Source organism: Loa loa (genome assembly GCF_000183805.2).
Source record: "Loa loa unplaced genomic scaffold supercont3.223, whole genome shotgun sequence".
Lineage (NCBI taxonomy): Eukaryota > Metazoa > Nematoda > Chromadorea > Rhabditida > Onchocercidae > Loa > Loa loa.
In genome coordinates, this window is record NW_018108403.1 from 72,865 (window position 1) to 94,988 (window position 22,124).

The window sequence follows — 22,124 nt, forward strand, 5'->3', positions numbered from 1 at the left end:
GCATCTGAGAAACACATCCATTAACCAAAGGAAAGAGCGCAATATCAAAGGGCAAAAGAATAGTATGGGACGGGAAGGCGAGGGAGTGGTGGAAGCATTCAGAGGTTTATTAGTTTTATTGGAGGGTCAAATTTATGGTAAAGGGTTAAGTAGATAAGTAAGTAGATGTAGGTAAAGGAGTCAAAAGATCAGGTAGATTATTGCGACCGCTCATAATTACCTCTGTTCTTCCAGCAGGTTAGAGAAAGGGTTAATTTCATGAATTCTGACAGAAATGACGTCACCTATTGTTGCTTACCATTTAAAACCGCAGTGACCTTGAAAATGATTGTCCTATCATCACCATATCGATATTGGAAACTGCACTGAGATAATGTGCTATGGCGTATCACCTCAATATCAACTGCACTTATATCGCAAATATGTCACTTGTTAACTGATGACAGATTCAATAACTTGAACTTTTTTAACTTTTTGATAAAAAGTTTTTGCAACCTGTTCATGTTTCACAATGGAAAGAGCAATCAGCAGTTGTTTCATTTCTAAAAGATTCAAATATCCTAATTTACCTATACTTTCTAATGTTTTGAGAGGTGACGAGCATTATGCTAACCTGATAAAGTGGCATTACTACTATTATCATTCACCGAAATCTTTCATTGTGGTTAAAGAAGCACATTGATACTTTCCGAAAAACTTACTGCATTGTGATTCTCGAGAAATATCGTACAGTCTGACAGTAAAATACAAGAAGTATATGATAATGGTCTAGTTATTGTTAACTGTGTATTATGGAGATATACTACTGTTCATCCCTATCGGTTGTTTGCGTAGAAGAAGATGTTGCAAAGAATTTACGATGCCTACGAAAATGTTTAAGTCTGTCTGGTAGTACCATACATAGAGGCATCCGTTTGTGTGTCTTTAGAAAATTGTCCCGAGAAATGAAACGGAAGTTCAAATTATATCAAGCTGCTTTGATTAATTAATTGGTACAACTTGCGCAATACTCCTTCTTCATTCACTTTACTCTGTATATTCGTGACATTTGCACTTTGCGAATGTATCACCTATTGCCAAAATGCCGAATAGCATATTGTACACAGCATATTTCTCTCACTTTAAAACAACTGCTCCAGTCCCATTCGTTAGCATAAAAAGCTACTGATAAACTAGACCAGTCTGATGGCAATGATGATGACCGAATACGGCAAGTTTAACTCTTGATTAATTAAACGATCGACATGCAGTTACATGGGATATATAAAAACAGATTATGAACTAATAACAATGGACAGATTAAACATTCACTGTTATCATTTTAGATCACGAATAACTGAAACAATCGGGAAGAGAAATAATGCATATTTTGTTTGCACTAGAAGGAGAGGAAGCAGAGCAGGATAAGAATACGGAGAATGAATAACACACTGGATAAGTAAGCTTCTCGATTGGGATCGGTAGGTAAGCGCCTAATTAATGTATTACTTTTAAACTATCTTATAGATTCAACCTGAAATTAACACTTCGGCCAACAAATAATCCCAACCAATCTTTGCTTTATAATGCTTTCGATGAGTTATTTTGTTTTCAGCAACAAATTATTAACTGTATTTTGCAGAATTCGACCTCAGGATCGTTTATGTTTGTTACTCACATTCCGAAAATTCATTTGGACCAAATAATTCTATAAATAGTACATAAAGAAATTACTCAATTAACAATGATCCAATAGTATCGCAAATCGATGGTATTTACAAAAAATTTAAACGTAATTTGTAGTTCGATTTTCGAGTACATTTGTTGTTCGTAATTTTGAATTGATTTTGGTGAATGATGTGATGGCGCACTTCATCCGGTAATACAGGAATGCATTTAAATGACGGATGAAAAATGAAGGCAAGAATTGCAAGGAGCAAACAACAGAAAAAGGTCAATTCTACCGCCGATAATATAATGCCTCTCACGTGAGACAACAAAGTGGAACTCGAAGCGATCATAAATCGAATTCGTCATCGGCACATTTATTTATCACTCATAGCTCTGTATCATCAATCTATGCCTCTTCAATTCTTTTAAGTTCCTTTGTTGCTCATCAAAACGTTCAACGACATTCACTGCGAGTACTTTCAAGTGAGTCTTGAAGCATTTGCACCCGAAGCAAAACATACAAATGTTATTAATAACCAAATTTCCGGGTGATACTCAGTCTGAGCTTGTGACAGTAAGACGAGAAAAAGTCTCAATACCCCTATCATCTCGAACTTGGCTTCAATGGCTATCGGATATTTCGAATAAAACTCAAGAGTTTTCCTACTTTTGCGTTTGTAAAAAATGATCTCTGTTGTCAGCAGTCAATGGTCTGATGTTTTTACTTAAGTTACATAATGTTCTACGCAAAGCCTAAGAGTCCATTCAGCAAAATTAGACAATAGAAAAGACAAACTGAAGGGTCATGAAGGTAACAAAGGACGAAAGACATGCAAGGAAGTTACAGAAGAAGACAAAGGAGTAAAATACATTGTTTACTGTAGTATGCAAACATCGTCAATACGAAGCAATCTTTCCCGTTTGAAATTCACCCCCATCAATAATTCTCTTATTATCTTCATCGAGGTAACTCACTGATTTGAGCATGATCTGAAGGTCAACAAAAGTACATCATGACAACTTTCGATCTATCGATGGTGATTCCGTGTGTAATTCTTCAGTAGGATATATATATATATATATATATATATGGTACATGCATGCATATACACAGTTAAAAATTCAATAAATAGTTAAAAATAACTACTGATAGGCGAAAAAACAAGCTCTTTATGACGGAAACAAGCACCATAATCCAAGAACAGAAAGTAAGCGGTTGTGCCCAGGAAAGCTAGGCTAATTTCAAACTATCAGAGATAGACATATTCTAGTTCATGCCTAAACCACAACTAATGAATAAGCTTAGAATCTGAAGCCATTTCATCTTAGATATGCAACCATATGCCGCATTCGAAACGATGATCACCGTCAAAATACAATCGAGATGACTGCTCATTAAGATTTTATTTCAATTACGACAATGTAGCCCAACATTAGATGAGTCTTCTGAGCTTTACTTCGGAAAACAATATTGTACTGGAACTATGTCTCTAAAGAATAATTTCAAAATTTCAAAACGGGAGAAAAATCCAAAAGAGATGCAGGAAAAAATCCAAGCAACATTTCCTAAAGCCTTCTCCAATTCAAGCCAAGAAAATGTGTTTTTTTTTTTTTTTTATGTACAGAAGTGCTTTCTAACTAAGATGTTCTTACAATTCATCAACCGACCTATATTCCATCTTCAAGCCACGTAGGCCAATGTCATCCCATTCTTTCGCTTCAGTCAATATCTCGATTCGATCTGTGTGATGTCACAGTACATAATACAACGGACAATTTTAAAGATAATTTGTCATTTGACATTCCAATACACTGGTTCTGACTGCAGTTGTTATTCCAAAAATCGGCTATCAAGTTGAAGAATTGTCGTTCCTGGCAGCACCAACATTTAGTCTAAAGTAGCGTTGGCAACAAAAGCACAAAAAAAAAAAAAAAAAACCGAACATATATTAAATACAAAAAGCACAAGTACTATTCTGTAAATTGACCACATCAACAGACTTGGAAACTGTTACGGAATGGTACTTGTGTTATTTCAGTCTTTCTCGAAACACAATGTTTCGGTAGTAATAATATAATTATTTTAAATGTAAACTGTTGCTAACGGAGATGCCAATAACTAAGTAGTCAATCAAATCAACTGACAATTACCAATGTCAATCATCATTTTCCAGGTAAAAGAATTTGCAATAATTCATCCCACAGTATCAATCTTTTATATTCGTTGCAGAAGAAATGCAGGGATAAACTCTAAAAATGTTTTAAAAATGGAAAAAAAAAGTGAAAAAAATAATGTGGAGAAGTTTATGGCCAAAGCTTTAGAGAAAACGACCAGAACGAATCTGGCTCCTTCCCAATGAAAAAAATTTCAGGAAGAGAAAGTGGGAAAGAAAGATTAGTCAGAAAACAGTTTTGTTTTCGAATACTCGACAATGAGATTTTTAAAATGTCATAGCTAAGAATTGCTTTGAGTGTTATCAAACAGATGGAAACTAAATTAAGTTTGAAATAACTTGTTAAAACGAACTTGAATAGGCTCTTATCTAAGCGGATAGTGAGGAAATGAAAGAAAAAAAAACAGCAACAGAAGTACATTTCATTTTATTTTACATATTCCTGTAAACATTAATAATGCTTGAATATATTTTGATTAATGCTGAAGCCTTTCTCCACAAATTCCAAAATCTTTATTAGGATATTATGTTATAGCGAAAGAAGAAAACATCCTTGCGTGGGAAAAACTTTTCCAACCGATCATTTTGAAACAAAAATGGCAAACAAACATTTTCAAAAACAAAACATAAACAAAACAAACATAAACAAACATTTTTAATGAACAACAATTGGTTTGAGAATGAGTAATACCGTAATGTGTATATCACCTAACGTATAATTACATTTATTAAAGTATCCCTATGATATTTATCATGTTCATTTCATTATTCCATACCAGCGATTATCATAATTTCCCATTTTCTGATGAACGTTAATGAACAGTTAGATGTAGTAGGGTAATTAATTCAAAATGATGAAACAATTCCTGTTAAGAGGGACAGAAAACCATTTTGGATCTCTTAAAACTAAGTGCGTCTTGAAGACTATCGGTAACTTCAAAATTTGTTAGTTTTCCAACAATTTTTCCTGCTGCAAAAAGCATACGTTACGTTTGAGCCGTTCATATCCTAAATGTTGTTACGTGATTTATAAATTCCCTTAATCATCAGAAGCCATCTGTCCATAAAACGTACATTTTTTGCTAGTCAATTATAACAATTACTCGATAACTTCGAGCATGAATTTCATTTTTCCTCCCCCTCCAAAAAAAAAAAAAAAAAAAAAACCCGGAATTTTGAAATGCAAAAAAAATGTCAATCCAACAACTTCGAAACATATTAAACGTAAAAGCAACTCACTCGAGTTCATGGAATGAAAATATTTTGAAAATGCAAAATATTAGAAAATAGTCATTTAAAAAGCGAAATTGATCCAAACGATAAGATAAGTATGTGGAATCAAAAATAATCCAGGAGAGGATGATATTTTGATGAATATTTTGACTTATGGATTTTATAAGATACCAGTATGAATAGACTGTCTCATACAATAAATTGATTGCATTTAATATGAGCAGATGCAGACGAGCGCGAGTACCAAACTCTGGTGAATACAAAGTAAAATTTTGGAACGAAATTGTACTCCCAGATTTTCTCACATGAAAACACATTCAAATTGTTCAATTCCAGTGATTCTCACAAAAATATTACGAATGAAAATGACAAACTATTATAATGTGAGGGATTGAATTTCACAAAAATAAATTTTGATATGCCATCTTAATAATTTACTTGGCCAGAATTAAAGATGGATTTAGTTTAAATTTATGCTACATTTTCTGATGAACTAAAGCAAGTAAACCAATTTTGCTGATAAAGATCGAACCAGCAAAAATTAATCTGAAAGGATGAAAGTCGAACTGAAATAACGAACGACCATCCTCATTAGCACCACAGGCCGACATTTGAAGATGAGGCAATTCACACATTTTTACGACAAATCCTTTGCAGTAACCTGGTAATGAAGTCCGGGTATTTTGTGAGCTGGACAACATTTCAGCTTCAACGGAACGAGGAGATGTCTTTTGGTCCAAAATCACGAAAAGTTCAATCTTTGTGAAATGTGTTCCCTCCACTTGACTAATTCAACGTATTACGTCGTATATTTTTTATAGAACGTCCTAAAACTGTGACTAATTATAAATCTGAAGATAGCAGGCGAATTTCACTAACATGCGTACTCTCATTTAATACTTTGAATTATTCTAAATAATGCCATCAGACCTTTTAAATCACCTTACTTTCACTTATAAAATAAAGCTTACAGGAAGTATATAACCCTAGAATAAAACAATACCCATTTTTTTGCTTCATCTTTTTCCGTACCGAATATCTATATTCTACACGGAAATCCTTTTCCTATCACCACACGTTTCTATTGGAAGCACTAAAATGATCAGCAAATTAGCAATCAACGATATTAGCATTTCACATATGCTATGACATGCAATAAGTGATGATAGAAGCGGTCATTTTTCCATAGGTCGTTATTCCCTTCCTCATTTTTTACAGATAAGATTTATAGAAGAGATTACTCCTTACACATAACTAACTCGCTCAATGATACATACTAATTTTTGCATTTGATAATATCTTGTTGCTTTCATCATCAAGAAATTATTCGCACAAACAAAACTTCCTGAAAAAGAACATCAAATTAAACTAAATAATGTTACAACAATCTTTAAATACGATAGAATGACCATCTATAACTTTTTTTTCCTTTTTTTCTGAATGATATTGACGTTACGACGACAAACTTCCAATAACAAATTATAACAGTACTGAATTTATCATTACAGGGCTAAAGTAGCACCAAATTGGAGATGAAATTTATTGATTTTCTTCGTTAAATCAAATATCGGTAATCAACTCTGGATATACGAGAGAAAGAGAAAACAATGATCAAAGGGGAAGTTGATAAATTGCATGGTAATTCTGTAGTAGTTCGTCGAGAAATGCAAAGAACATTGACAATCAATGGACATTGATAAACCATCTTCAAGGCCGTTATACTTTATAAGTTCAAACGAATAACAAAAGTGAAACATTAGTTCTTGGATCAAAAAAAAAAAAAAAACAAGTGGCGGTAAAAAGCGCTTTTCTATGCCAAATGCTTCTCTGATATTTTTAAATGTAATCAAAATATCACATCCAAAATTACGAAATGATTATTATATAACAATGTCTCTTCCGATATCTGTATGAGTTCACCGTTTTCTTTTCTTCAACCATGAGCGGATCTTCGCCACTTTGAAGCACATCTGAATCACATCAAACATGACTAGCTGGATCAGATGATTGTAATTATGAAATAGGTTGTTCAAACGTGATCACGTGATAAACTTTTTTCTCAAATAAATTGACGCTGCTGTTATATCCGCTTTTATTTGACTTTCACTCAAATTCTCGGTCGAATCATCCCCCGTTCTAATGTTCCACCACAACTCATCCCTTTTCCTATCAACATGTCATTTCCTCGCGACAGTGCTAATTCCGATAATGGTATTCAAAATAAAAGAGAAGTTGCAAAACAAACACGGCTAGTTCATACTTGTAGTTCGTTGTTCAGCTTATTCCTTACAAACATTTTCGTTTGATCGTTATCGAACTACATTATTTATCATTACCCTTTCTCCCTCTTCTTCCTGGATCTTCTGATTGCATGGATATGAGATGTAATATTTCTTGTGTGATGCACAGCATAGTTCACACTTACTGCCGAGTAACATGTTTTCTATTTCATATTCTTTCACCGCCTCATACTTTCCATCCATGATGCTCCTTTGCCACTAAACACTTTCAGTCGACCGATGATACAGAAATCACTTTTCAGACTTCTAACTTTAAAGTTCGCCTCATTTTGCTACTCTGCTTCATATCTTATGCCTCTACCTTTGAAATTCATTTTTAAAACAACGAACTATGACTTACCCCTCTAGCTTATTGTCGAACTTAAGGTATTGACTATTTTTTTCTCCTTCATCCCGATGTTATGAATTTTCGCTATATTCGGCTACACAACAAAGTGCATTTTATTCCACCACTCTTTTTTTGGCTCTGGGAATGGATACATCATTTTATCCTCCCTCTTGGCTTCATCTGTGAGTTTGATCTCATTTGAAATATAAATTAATTGCAAATTTGTATACTCAACTCTAACAAAAAATCATTGTATATTCCAATCTAATCAAGGATCAATACCGCTTTCCAGGCTTTCACACATAACCAGTGTGACTTGCTTTCATACGGTATCTTACATACTTCTCATATCCAAAGAATCCAACCATTCCATTTTCCATTTGAACACTTTTCTGAATTGCTTCAAACTAAAAAGTATCTCTACTTACCGTTGTTCCCTATCATCAGATCATCAAGGCTATGTTGATGGAACAAAAGGAAGGAGAAAAAAAAAGTAGTAGTTTCATTTTACCTTTGCAGACACATATATCTGAAATGATCCCCACAATTCACTGACTTGATTTTTGATCAGTGTAGATTGATTGGTCAGTGCATTTTCAAACTATCCAAATGACTTCAACTCAACTTTGTCATCTCAAGAATTATGTTACTACTTTACTAAGAACTATTAATTTCGATTCAAAATAATGCGGTATTGATTAATTCAAGTAATTCCAAAATTCCTACAGCGTTGCTCCCTTCTTCCTTAGCTTCTTCTATCCACACTCTGGTTCAGCAACATTAGGAATTAATGGAAGGATGCGCATGTTGAAAGTTAATTTCATTGCAAGAATTAGGAAAATTTTAGGGAATACAGCAAATGTAACATCAAGAATGATTTAAATGAAATGTTGGTGATCTGATGATATCGTGCCATTTATCGATTTCATGTATTTACAAATTTTATTCCCAAAAAAATTTCCGACAATCAAATTGGGTAAATGCCAAAAATCTTGATACAAAAGAGTTTTAGCAGAATGCTTCTATAAATATTATTAATTAGAAGAGCAACAACAGGAGGGAATGTTGGATACAATGTACTCGAGAATGATTTCCATTTCCAAGGAGTAATTCTTGTAAAAGCAATTCATAATGTCGCTCACTAGTGGAAATGCAAACTTCTTTACATTTGGAACAAATCTTCTTTGGACAAATGATTATCTTAAAAAGTAGTTTTTGCAAAATAACATTTATTTTAAAAATGCCACTTGTAACCAAAGACTGAAAATTAAAACATCGTTGATAATAGGCGGGGGAAGAGAAAGGTAGGAAGAAGGAGAGAGAGAAAAAGATGCAAGAAGCAAAAATTTATCAATTATTGATAACTGTCCATTAACTGGTTATATTTTTCAAAAGAAAAAAAAAAGAAAGGTGAAGAATTTGAGAGAAGCAAATAAAAATTTTCCTTCATATTCAACGATTTACCCATTTGAGAATGAAAAACATCACTAAGTTTCTTTTCTTTTCGATATGAATTTCCTCTATTAAATGATGTGGAATAACTATTTAGAACATTTGCAAAACGCAAATGATTGCGAAATTTGACATGAATAGCTGAAATCATGGCATTAGTTGGAGGTAATATTTGACAGGTACATCTTTAGAAACTTCAGGAAGATTTTAAAAAAAACTTGTATTGATATGAATCATCTGAATTGAAAGAAATTTTTTTTTACGACTTGCAACATAAACTTATTCCGGAACTGCTAAAATATCGGAAGGAGGGAAATAATTAAATAACATTACTGCAAGGCAACTGAAAACTCATTCTTTGTTATCATATTTTTTATTTTTAAATAATGTATTTTTGGAAACAAATTTCAGAGAAAAACTTTTATTGATGCTGGCTATTGCAATATTGCTCCAAAATAAATTATTTTGAAGTCGAACTGACTTGATGATGAGAAAATTTTTTAAAATTTCAGGTAGAGTAAGGTTGTCTGAAGACATTTTCAAGATATTTAGTATTCAGTGCCCAAAAAGTTAATTACTTATCCTATGTGAAAAAAAGAAAAAAACTTTATTGGTAGTTCGAAATGTTTTGGACTGTTTATTTGATCAATTTTTGGCATTTACTGCTTTAAGCAAAACAATTTTGTCATCATTTAAAATCTTTCCCCCAAATGATTGTTTCAGCTATCTTACATATTCACTTCATCAAAGACTAACGCATTGTACTGTAAATGAAATGAAAGTGTTAAACTATGGGAAAAGTAAAATCCATGCACCTCAAACATTCCAGGTGTCAACCCTATAAATAAAAACTATCTTCTTATGAATAAAACAACAATCCGTCATCAATTCATATTATTTGAAGGAGAAAAATAAAAGAGACCACAAATGAGGGGAACAGCAAGCGAAAAGATGACAACTGCCAAACCCCATTATCTAGATTGTATTTACTATTCTTTCTTAGTAAAGTAATCATTAAAAAGCCAACTAATCAAATGGGATCAAAGATCGTGTTTGTAGTATGATAATTTATCACAATACAGGAAACATTATGTGTAATCAGTACTGGAATTTATCCAGCACTGCTGATATATTGAATGAAAAATGGATAGCAGATTTAGATGAGTGAGAAAGATTAACATAAAAGTTTAATGTGAGCAAATAAATGCAACATGATCCCTCATCGGCCTACAAATATTGTTGAATTTCTGTATAATTCTATACAAATACACTAATTCTTGTGTAATGTAAAATTAGGAAAAGTCCAACTTTAAAATTATTGCGTTACAAGATAGGCAGATAAGATTCGAGGATGGAGATCATAAATGAAGTAGGTGATAAGTGGAAATATCAAATACTGGTTTCATGATTCAAGCTATGTGAACATCGCCTTAAACAAAATTGCACAATGCGAGTGCAAGCTTCATGAGTGTCGTGCTCGCTACAGGTGAGTACCAGACGAAACCAACCAGCACAATGGAAGACGTAGCCTGGAAGACAGATGACATTTTCTTCTACGAATAAATCACGAACGAAAGCTCGATCACTTCCATACATCTGCTCGTCGATACCTACCATCATGTACATCGTCCCATTAGGCCTGAGAGGTTGCAAGCCTGGTACTTCGCTCAGACTTTTGCATACAATGCTTGCATTACGGTGAATAATACTGTTCACCTGTTGAAAAAAATTAGCATTAGTTGATTGCAAGATACGTGGCAGTGCACCTTGGATCAATACGCAAGGACCAACAATTTTCTGAGCTAATGCTATCAAACCATCTCGAACAGATTGTAGTGCTGCATATCGATCGTGAACAATGATCCAACCAAGTCGCCATCCTGGTAAAAGATACCGTTTGGCAATACCATCACAAGTGAGTATTGGTACTTTCGGTTTTAGGGTTGCTATCGGGTAAAATTCAGCTCCATTATAAGTCATTGTACCGTAAACTTCATCAGCAATTATAGGAATTTGTTTTTTCACAGGCTATTTGTAATATTGATTCCAGTTGATTTTTGTTGATAACTATGCCGATTGGATTTGGAGGGTTGTTGATGATTATGGCACGAGTTCTGTTGTCAATCAAAGATTTCAACTGAGCCAGATCCAATTGAGGGCCATTTAATATATCGAAATAGTAATAACGACTCTAAAATGTGAACACCTTTAATCAAATGATAATCCATTCTTTTATTTCTCTTATCACTTTCAAAGGACTTTAATAAAAATTTTCTCGTCAATTAATTTTGTAATTGTGTCACCTCCTGATCTTGAAACTTCCAAACAAACACACTTCAACGTTTGCAGATTTAAGGAGAGTTGAATATAGGGAAAAGCCAGGCGCTGGTACAAGTATATTATCGCCTGGATTTGCTAACACTTCGATAGCCATTTCAATGGCATGCGAGCAACCGCTGGTTAACAGAACAGAATCCGCGGTAACTGGTGCTTCAGGATGTGTGAAGTGTCGGGCTATTGCTTCCCGAGCTTCTAGAATCCCTAAAATGAAAAAAAGACCTCTGCCTAAGTTGAATTTTACGAAGTGTTGTAATTCGATTTGAATAAGCTCTCAATAGGAGGCATCAATTTCCGCTGTTTGATGAACAATTTTCAAAAATTAGTCAGATATTATTTGTGAAATTTCAAAGGTTATTTAAGCATTTTAATTTATGCATCAACTTAAAAGCGTAAAATTGGGGGTAATTAAAATTAAGGGTGATTCAAGTAATTGATTATGATTGATAATAGTAACTTACCAATGGCAGGTCCATAACCTTCGTATTTACGACTGGTCAATGCTTCACTGATAGCCTGGATCGCAGCTGGACATTCAGGTAGTGCGCCAGAAACAGTCGGATCTCCAAGGTTTAATTTAAGTAATGGCTTTTCCGTATTAGATGTCACGAATGAAGAATCACAAATCTGTCGAATTGGATTTAGGGTATTTTTGGCAACTTCTGACATAGGCAGCTTCCAGATGTTGGCACTACTAAGCGTTTTCTCGTCACACTCATTCTGAAAGGTTGCTTTGTCATTTGTTCAGGTATGCATGCTTTTTCTTGTGAACAATGGCAGTATAAATAGCTGTCTCCTTCAAAAGTTCGAAGTTCAGAGGTTCGATTCAAATAGATTTGAAAACTGCAAAACGGAAATTTATTATTAATTCATAATTACTAAGATACCATCGCTTGTCGATTACCATCACTAGTATTTCTGTCATTGATCATATCAACGTTCTGCTCCATTTTTAGATGATGCAAACTGTTTGCATGAGATTATCACAGCTTGACACTATTTGCAGTCATCACTAAAACAAAAATGAATCATGTAAAATTCGCAAAACTACCAAGCAGGCTGTCCCTATGTAGCGATGGCCTTATATTTCGTACTGTTCTTTCATGCAAATCGCATATGAGTCACATTCAACTAAACATTCAGTCTTGCAAGATCAGTCATTCCTGCATGCAATTTACTATGAATTAAAATTTATACATAATATTTCAGTTATTCTATCCCGTCAGGAAATTCAACTCTCTCCATTTCACTGATGCAATAAATTCGAAATCGAGAGAAATGAAGGACTTGCACTGCACAGGTGATAGAGTTGTAAAGGAATTTGTGGGAGATAATTCTGCACGCAGGCAAAACATAAGGATGCAATATGCAAGAAGCAATCAAATTTCCAATGTTTAGAGCTGACGGTGATGTTCACTGAAGGAACTCATCTCATCATCATTTAAGAAGAGAAGTTGCCTCGCAATGCATTCTGTTTAATAATTCTACTGCGAATAACTTTAGTATCGAAGCTTGAGTCATTGGAATCCAAAAAATGAATAAATAAATACATCAAATTTTAGCGAGAAAGTGTATTATATTAATGCAAATTTTAGCCCCTTACCATTATGTCAAGTTTGTTTCATATTTTGAAATTTAAATGAATACTAACTAATGTATGTATAGTTCTTTATGACCGTCATTCCAATGTTTGCCAAATAATTCGAGAGATATGATATGCTGAAACTCCTGAAACTACTGATATTTGCCGGATATTGGCCAGTAAAGTTAGATATAAACGGCGGGAGCAGATTTAAAAAAAATGTGTTAGAAGGTATGAAACGGTGGAAAGAGACGTCAGGATTATTGAGCAGTGCAAATAGGTGAAACATTTTTAGAAATGTAACAGTGCAACAGTGCAATAAAAGGCAGGTAAGTAGGCACAATGTGGCATCAATCTTGAATGAAAGAAATGTGATAAATATAGATATAACGGGAACTGGGAAGAACAATAAACTAGTTCTGCTGCTTACAGGAGGAGTATTCATGAGACTGGTTAACATTTTCATTTTAATTTACAAACAAACTAAAATTTTAATTGAATGACGAAATAATGCTAGAGGAGGGCTATGGATACAAATGAGGCAGCACTTATCTATCGTTAAGCGCTGATAGTAACATAGTAACAGATCAAATAGTTGAAGCACATTTGATGAGTACCACAAATCATCGAAGACACCCAAGGAAAGAAAGATGAAAGGGACAGATTGACGAAGGAGTTGCCGGAACAGATTGAAAAAGGCTGTCACCAAAATTTGTTACATTACCGCTTGCACATTCATTCATCATTACCATCTACACTTTTTTTTCTCTCTCTCTTTCATTTCATCCATTTTATATTGCAAAAAGCCTTCGTAAATGTTAAATTGTTTTATTTCAAAGTATGACTTTCTAAATTGCATTGATACCAGAAAAGATGATCAAGAGAGAAAGTGAAATGGAATCTTGATATGTTTCGTTTCAGTCACTCATCTCAATTCTATTTTCAGGTATATTACTGGATAACACGGTCAGTGATTTGTGATAGTAATCAATATCCTAGATCGATAATCGTCATCATCCAAATTATTGATTTGCGGAATTTTTTTGAATGAATTCACAAATCCTTTCCGTGCAGTAAAAACACTCAAGCAATCAAACTTATTAGTCACGATATTGTTTATTGTTCACGAAAGATTTATTTGATAATACAAGAAAATACAATTTAGAATTTAGATAAATCACTATAACAACAAGGACATCTAATAACACTCTGATGAACTTACAAAAAGAAAAAAAAAAAGAATATATACGTTATTTTTCAGTGAGAACCTTCACTTTTAATTTGCGTTATATTGACCAGATAAAAAAAAATTCACATTAAACTACAAAAACCACAAAAAGCAAAGATCTTTGAATACCCGCTTTGCTGAAAAGACGAACAATCAACCAGTTGCGGAACCGAGATTTGCAAATACAAATACCAAAATAAGACTTTTATAAGATATCACTGATGTACTCTTCAATTAATTAGCAAAAATATACATTCCGTAATTTGTATTAGAACATAATAAACTCTCTTCAATAACTTTTTCCTCAAATCGAAAAATTTCAAATAAGTTACGGAAATAGCATGCACATATAGTGCTAAAAAAAGTACGAAATTTTGGAAAAAGCGAAATTTATATAAAAGTCTTTAGAAGAAGTTTCAAAATATGAAGCGGAAAATGTAACATTCATAAAAATTGATCAGAATTTCTCATCCATGACACAATAATATTGCACATGCAAGCAATAAATTACTATTTTCAAGAATCATTCCACATTTTGACAATTGACCTAAGCTAAATTAGAAATTTTTAAATTTATTACCTTCTTTTTTCGAACTTATCAAACTATCTTCAGCTGGTAACAAGGCATACGGCAGAAGCAATGCAGGAATACTATGACACGTGAAGCTAGACCGTAAATATTTGGACTTAAAATATACTGGACATGCAAACGAAATAGCAGAATAAAGGTGAAGATTGAATAGAGTTGAAATTTATTAGATCAGCTTAGATTGACACGATAAATTCGATTATACCCTATTCCCTTCGTTTTAACGCTAGCATTCTTTGTCGTAAATGGATAGTTCTTGATTATTTTCATTCCTTTTCAGGTAGGAAAGAGTAAAGTGCTTGGTACTGCTCAATCAGAATATCATTCATCGCAAATATTCGCACGTATGCATGACTTTGAAAAATGTATAATAACCAAATTTTCTTTCATTACTTCGATTAAGCAAAATTAATGGACAAATGATCGATTTCCTTTGCATTGCTTTCTAGAGAGATTTGACCGAAGAAATGACAACATCCAGTGAGTTTCATAGATTCTACTGTTCAATCAGATATCGTTCATCGTAAATGAAAAGAGACAGGAAATATTAGATAAGATCAAAGTTTTGACATGGTTGATCCATATAACAATTAGAATCGACCTTAAGTTATCATATAAATAAACAATGAACGATGATTTAGTGATAATTATAGTACATCAGTGAGCTGAGAAAAGGTTAGCCGAAGGAGTGTAATTAATGGAAGAGGTGTACGTCAAGATGTATGAACCTAGCATGAAGAATGCTAGAGTTGAAATGAAATGAATAGACATAATCAAATTTATCCCATCAATCTGACCTGTTTCAATAAATTTCAACTCTTTACTACATCCAGTTTTGTTCCACTGTTTCAGTTGCATGTTCAGTATATGTTAAGCTCAGATACATCAAGTTTCATGTATCGTAGAATTCTTGTGTTACTTCTGTCATATATTGTTACCAGCTGAAGTTAGTTTAGTAAATCGATATAGAATGCTGATGCATGTAATCCTACACTCCAAAAAACTTTCGAAACACATAATCCAATAACTTATTTTTATCTTTTAAAACAATAAAGTGCAGGAATACAATTAGCTTTAAGTGTCAATAATTTATCGAATTTAATATATATTAACATTTTTTTTTTCTGATTGTTTAAATTTTACCTTTGATGGATCTAAAATGAAGAACAGTTGCCACAAAAATTTATCTAAATTGGAGGAAAACATATTTTTTTTTTCAAAGTATTCAAATCTGTGCTTATTTATTATAATAAGTACATGGATTAATGTAAAATAAATATGTTTATGATGTGAAAATTCATTCAAGATAACTAACTTCACAGGTTAAATCAATTCAAGTTAGTCGTGCTGTTGTTTGAAATGATGCTGCTGCAAATGGGTTTACTGCTCCAAATGGTGCAAAACCTACAAATTTCAATTTCCAATTAAAGTAAAAAGTTATTGGTGAAGGATTTTAGTGAAAAATTATTTCAAGTAGTAGCTGCAACATTTATTTTCTAAAGTTGTAAAGTACGGCAAAATTAAGGAATCTTATCAAAATAATGTTGATTTCAAAAAAATGATAAAACACATTGCTCCAGTTCCTCATATCTTTATTCGAATTATGATAATATTTCACTCGACTAAAAATTTAGAAAACTCATTTTTCTGCTATCAACAGACTGTTATTGAAAAAAAAAAGATTATTATATTTTGTTGTAAACTCAGTGACTGGTGACAGCATTTATCAAAAGAATGGATAAAGCAGTATTTGTGGAGATATGTTCATTTTATTTAACTTGTTATTGGCGTAAAATAATTCAATAATTAAAAAGCCTCACTAGATGGAGCATTGAGAAACTGTGCAGCTGGTGAAGCACTAACAGATGCGGAATAAGTTCCCTGATACACTGCTGAAGATAAGGAATGAGGTACTGCACTACCGCTGTAGCTTGACAGTGCCCGTGGTGATAAGTTATGAGATCGCGTATAATCTGCAAGCATTACAAATAGCTCATCATTTTGACAAACTTCAGAAATTTTTACAATGAATTAGTTTTTGCCGAAAACAACAAAGAGGGATAATACTTTGGAAAGTCTGGATTATTCCTGAAAACAGAATTCCAGAAGCTTACTGATGATTCAGTAATTCTGATCTAAGTGATGACTTCACAGGAAATTCAATTACTGCAATTTGAACATGAATTTCCATGAAATTACGTAATTCAAGTTATACATATAATCCCATGAACTTAGAACACAAACATTGCTAAATGTGTCATACTTCAATGTCATTGTCTCCTCTACTAATAACTTCGCTCCGTGGGTCGAATGATAGAGTCTTATTATGGATTTATTCAAAGATGTTCCACTGAACAAAACATTCCTTTCATTTATTTGATAGATACAACAAAGTAAGCAGTGATAGCAGAAAGAACAGGGAGATGAAAACTTCCTGATCCAATAGCTAAGGTTACGAGACCGAGTTGTGTTCCACATTTTGGTTCTATTTTGGTTCTAACCTAATTTTGGTTCCCCTCTTTCGTTAAAATTTCATAAGTTTCTCTCCGATCAAAATTCTGTACGTGGTAATTTCTGTTGACAATCAGAATTTCATTTCTTCCTTTTGGAAAAGATAAATGTGTACAACAAACCTCATGTCATCCTAATCATTGCATGAAATTTGTTAGATATTTAAAAACTTGCCGTTGTTAGTATCAAATTGAGCGGTATATGCGGAGGCATAATGAGATAATGGATCAACGGGTGTTCGTGGTGGTGGCAAAGTAAATTGCTGACTAAAATTTATCAAATATTTATTTTTGACAGATAAATTGGGACTCAAATTGGTAACGAATGAAAATCAATCGGCTTAAGAAAAATAAATGTATTACCTATTATAAAGTGCTTCTGCTAATTCCGCAGCTCTTTTTAATATTAGCTCTTTGGGTAACCTTTCTGGATCACCTGGATATTTTGGCAGCAATTTTTGTAGTCTTTGAAAACCGAAGTCTATGCTCGGCTCCGAAAGTGCTAAAAAATTTCGCCTGTATTAATGTTTTTGTTTGTATCTTAATCAAATAATTTAATTATATCTATAAAATATATTATATAGGATGAAAAAGGTTGAAAGAGCTTTTTTTCTTACAACCTTTCCATCAACTGTTTTGATTTCAAGTTTAATGTTGAAAAAAAAAGAATAAACTTACAGATATATACAAATCTTCCAGGATTCCCTTGATTAAGTTGCTTTGATTTGTAAGTTAATGTCACTTCAACAACACCAGGCATATGACGGGGCGGTGTTGTCACACGCATCGCATGTGGTGTTATAATTTGCACAGACTGTAAGAAATTGTTGTATGTTAAAAGCAAAAGTAAGTAAATAATCCTCCATTAATAAAGAAACCTTTTTCCAGCCTTATATTTGAAAAAAAAACAGTTGTTCATCGGTTCCTGCGACTTTTGCAAATTCAAAATCTTCGGAAAATAATAAATTTTAAGTTGCTAGTTGAAACATATTAAGTTGGAACATATACATATTCTGACTGGGTCATCATGTAGCTAGTTATTATAGTTATCGTTAATGGAAGAGATCATTCCGAAATGGAAAAAAAAAACTGCCAAACACAAAGAAGACTGCTAAAATAGCTAGATGAGATTTTGAAGTACAAAGAATAGACGATAATAGGAAATACAAAATTTCTATTTGAATTTCTATTTCAAAATGAAACGAAGGGATCAAATTCAGTTCAGTTGACTGTTTATTACTTCGAAGAAGAATGGCATGAATGTAAGAAATGGCAAGTAATGCATATTTTTGCAAGCATTATTTGTTAATTCATTTAAAATTCAGGTAAAAGGAGATTCACGAACATCGCTCCAAACAGTAGTGGGTCCAAATGCAACCTGCAGACCCTCGAAGAAGTTTTCACCAATGATAATAATTGATGTACCACCTTGCGTCCAACCTTCACTGGGACATATTGCTTTAATTACTGGATTCGACGTTACCGCGACATCTGAGGAGTCCGATATATCTGGAATGTAATTGTTGCATTGATGCTCCTTAGTTGTGGTAAAGCTGGAGAAATTAATTTCCCAAAAATTTCACAATATTTTGGAAACTTACCTGTTGTAAAGATCAACTATTCCAATAGCATATAAATTGATACGTAAAGTAAATGCCTGATTTTCAATTTACGAAAACTTGGGATTTTATTTAAAGTATTTATGTTGTTACAGGAAATCTCAACAGCATCACTATGACAAACAGTTGTAAGATTTGAAAATGAGCGGTAATAGCCCTTAGAACACTTAATTTTCAGTACTAAAGATGATGGCAATCCATATGGAGGTTCGTTAAGGCGATAACAAATTGAAAGCTGACAACGATTACGGTAGCAGACTTTCATGCGTGTAACGGAAAGGAAATCGATAGGAAGAGCTGCCCAACTGATAGCTTTTTCCAGCATAGCTTTACTGACAACTTCAAGAATTACCAAGAAAATACATGCTGTTCAATTACAAACTGTCATAGTAGTCCTTAGACATTTATCCATTTTTTTTTTTTTTTTTTTTGCTCAAGCAACTCACTGATAAAAACAACTGAAAGCCAACAGACAGGTGAGCTGTCGAAGTGAGTATTGATAAAATGAGATTCGATTTAAAAAAGTATTTTGAATGGAAATGCTTTATTTGCATAAGCATAATTCACTTCACAGTGCTCGCTGTCAGTGCGGAAGGAAACATATCGATGAAGATTTTCGACTTAGATAAAGTTACCCTGGCTGCGAAATTTTATGCACCATTTTATGGGTGAAGCCATGTCTAAATGAGGTCTGACAATCAATCTAACATCCATATATCCTCCCATCCATAACCATATACAAATATAACATAACATTTCATGGTCGTCACATTTTTGGTAACAGGGTAATATCGGATAGAACTGCAGATATGGATCATCCTTCACTTTCTTTAACTATTCTCTTCTCATTTGCATATTTCAAATGGCCCAGCTTGGATGATTGAATTGTTCAACCAGTTTCCTTGATATATAAATGAATATATATATATATATATATAACTAGAGTAATAATTTTGGTCGCATATTTTCAGGAATTTTTTTTTCTAAGGAAATCAATGGATGACTTTTCCGGCCTGTAATTTTTAACTGCCGAGGAATATCGACTTCAAGTTCCGTTCTGATTCATAAAAACATCGCATTTAAAGGCTATCAATAAACGGACAAGAAAGTTAGCTTTTAGTCGATCAAATGTTTTTTATCATTGGCGGCATGTTTCGAGGCTTACTTTGCTAAGTTTACATGTTCTGACGATCCCTTTCAACTACGATCCTCACCCACCAATTCATCAATTTCCGCATGCGAATTAAGCTAAACATGGATGGTACTTGGGATGGTAAATTGAATTGAAAGTCATAATAGGATAAATGAAGAAATGACAACAGCTGTGGCCCCAATGAAAAGCATTCAAAAAAGTGAGACCTATCATTATAACAATATTAATGACTCCCTCATTTGCATGGCTCATATTTAACATTTTGACAAACATCAAGTCGCTAAAACACTTTTCATGTTTGGATGTTACTTTACAAGATTTTGCAACTGATGAAATTTGATGAATTGAAAAAGGAAACTGCAATAAAAAATTAACAAAATGAGTGGAAATTCCCATCTCTCTACTTCCAACAATAAATTAATGATAACAAATCCAAATCTTTATTGTGATCCCCTTTTCCAATCAAATATTTGCAATTAAATTCAATAATACACTTAAGAAAAAGGATACTATTATGTAGTCTTTCCAGACTACTGTTAATCCGAAAGAGGTAAATACCTCAGAGTCATCATCCAAGGAACAGCAGATCTCAATAGCATAATTATGTGCTTCCGACCACTAATTAAATTTGGTATTCTAGTGTATCGCAGTGAGTTACACAAGCCTGTCAATGATGAGCACACTTCATATCCTTTATTCCTCCCAATCCATCCTTAACTGTCCTCTTCTAATTGCTTTACCATTTTACCGTTGCTTGCGACTAAACATGTCAAATATCCAACAACACTTCATTTTCAAGTAAAAGTTAAATTTTATAAAATCCTCACAGGAACGAGTGAAGCAGGATTTAAAATTCATTAAATTTTGCAATAAGCCTTGAAGTAACATTGAAGATAATTAACATTCTTGTCAATATCTAATCATAAAATTGGCCTAACCTTCAGATGGATCGACACGTTTTGCTCTCCTTCCATGTTTCGAATTATTGTGAACGAACATATTATCTGATATGGCTAATAAAGGACCATCTACGCGTGCTGTTGTGCCCAATACCACCTAGAAAATGAGGAGGCTCATTTAAATCGTTGCTGGAAGTTCTTTCGAGTCTTTTATTGATAGTGAATTTGCAAAGTATTTTTCCAATTAAAAATTTGTCTATCATAATGGAAACGAAATCCTACACCCTAATCTATTCCTAAAGTTAAGAAATGATTGTTACGAATTTTAATTCTCGGATGAATATCAGAATGGAATTTTCAAATTTTTAAACAAAATTGCGAATAACACTGACAGATGCAGAAAGTGAAGAAATGATGATATGCACGACTGGAAGAGGTGAGAGGTCATCTGCGAAGAAATTTGATTGATTGTGTCGTTTTAATGTGACAATGCGCAAGCACATGCCGCTTATCCTAATTCAATGCACCACGAAACAAACTGACCGTTCCATCTTTATGCAAATTATCGCTAATAAACCACCTGTTTTATTAACTTACTCCATTCCATGTTTCATATGTTTCATTAGCACTACATTAATCTTACTTTCTATCGCATGCTTAATAAGTTGAAGATTTTTCAAAATAATACACATTTTCTCAATATTTTCATGCGTGCCACTGAAACTTGCATAGCTTTTCTAGTGGTTCAATTTAACCTAGCTTTTTCAAATTAATTAAGTATAAGCTGATTTGAAATTCATTAAGACCGTAACGTTTCCCATTGCTCTGTATCTTAACTGAACTTAGCACATACCTGGAACCTTCTCATGTCGCGAGGATTGCCAGCATTCTTTAAACAATTCTGATTACATTTGAGAAAGAATTTCAAGAAGAACCTGAAAGTTTTAAAAAGTGTTTTTCATAATTCGGAAAGTTAAATTCGTCCTTGCATGATAAGTTTAAGGTGAGTGTGGGAAAAAGTTAAATTTTAACCAAATTGCAGTTTGTTACTTTATTTTATATGTAGTTCA

General features: G+C 33.2%; 4 protein-coding genes across 4 annotated transcripts in view; 1 reads left to right on the forward strand and 3 right to left on the reverse strand.

The window, feature by feature from the left end:
• Positions 1 to 1,886: 1,886 nt before the first annotated feature.
• Positions 1,887 to 3,472, forward strand: LOAG_03222 (hypothetical protein; the record flags this gene model as incomplete). Its single annotated transcript, XM_003138759.1, has 3 exons — positions 1,887 to 1,932; positions 2,420 to 2,616; positions 3,374 to 3,472. 3 exons carry the CDS (start codon positions 1,887 to 1,889, stop codon positions 3,470 to 3,472), a joined length of 342 nt encoding a protein of 113 aa, XP_003138807.1.
• A 7,054-nt stretch (positions 3,473 to 10,526) lies between these two features.
• On the reverse strand, positions 10,527 to 12,424 carry LOAG_03223 (tyrosine aminotransferase; the record flags this gene model as incomplete). The annotated part of the gene is made up of 5 exons (XM_003138760.1): positions 10,527 to 11,165; positions 11,206 to 11,328; positions 11,473 to 11,678; positions 11,936 to 12,194; positions 12,362 to 12,424. 5 exons carry the CDS (start codon positions 12,422 to 12,424, stop codon positions 10,527 to 10,529), a joined length of 1,290 nt encoding a protein of 429 aa, XP_003138808.1.
• A 3,782-nt stretch (positions 12,425 to 16,206) lies between these two features.
• On the reverse strand, positions 16,207 to 16,856 carry LOAG_03224 (hypothetical protein; the record flags this gene model as incomplete). The annotated part of the gene is made up of 2 exons (XM_003138761.1): positions 16,207 to 16,277; positions 16,694 to 16,856. 2 exons carry the CDS (start codon positions 16,854 to 16,856, stop codon positions 16,207 to 16,209), a joined length of 234 nt encoding a protein of 77 aa, XP_003138809.1.
• Positions 16,857 to 17,538: 682 nt separating this feature from the next.
• Positions 17,539 to 22,124, reverse strand: part of LOAG_18199 (early B-cell factor 4) — a gene marked incomplete at both ends in the record, with an annotated part of 9,155 nt that continues 4,569 nt past the window's right edge. The window contains 6 exons of the mRNA XM_020450865.1: positions 17,539 to 17,650; positions 17,747 to 17,885; positions 18,062 to 18,197; positions 18,729 to 18,892; positions 21,094 to 21,211; positions 21,908 to 21,989. Coding sequence (XP_020305409.1) covers positions 17,539 to 17,650; positions 17,747 to 17,885; positions 18,062 to 18,197; positions 18,729 to 18,892; positions 21,094 to 21,211; positions 21,908 to 21,989 — 751 coding nt within the window. The remainder of the gene's footprint in view (positions 17,651 to 17,746; positions 17,886 to 18,061; positions 18,198 to 18,728; positions 18,893 to 21,093; positions 21,212 to 21,907; positions 21,990 to 22,124) is intronic.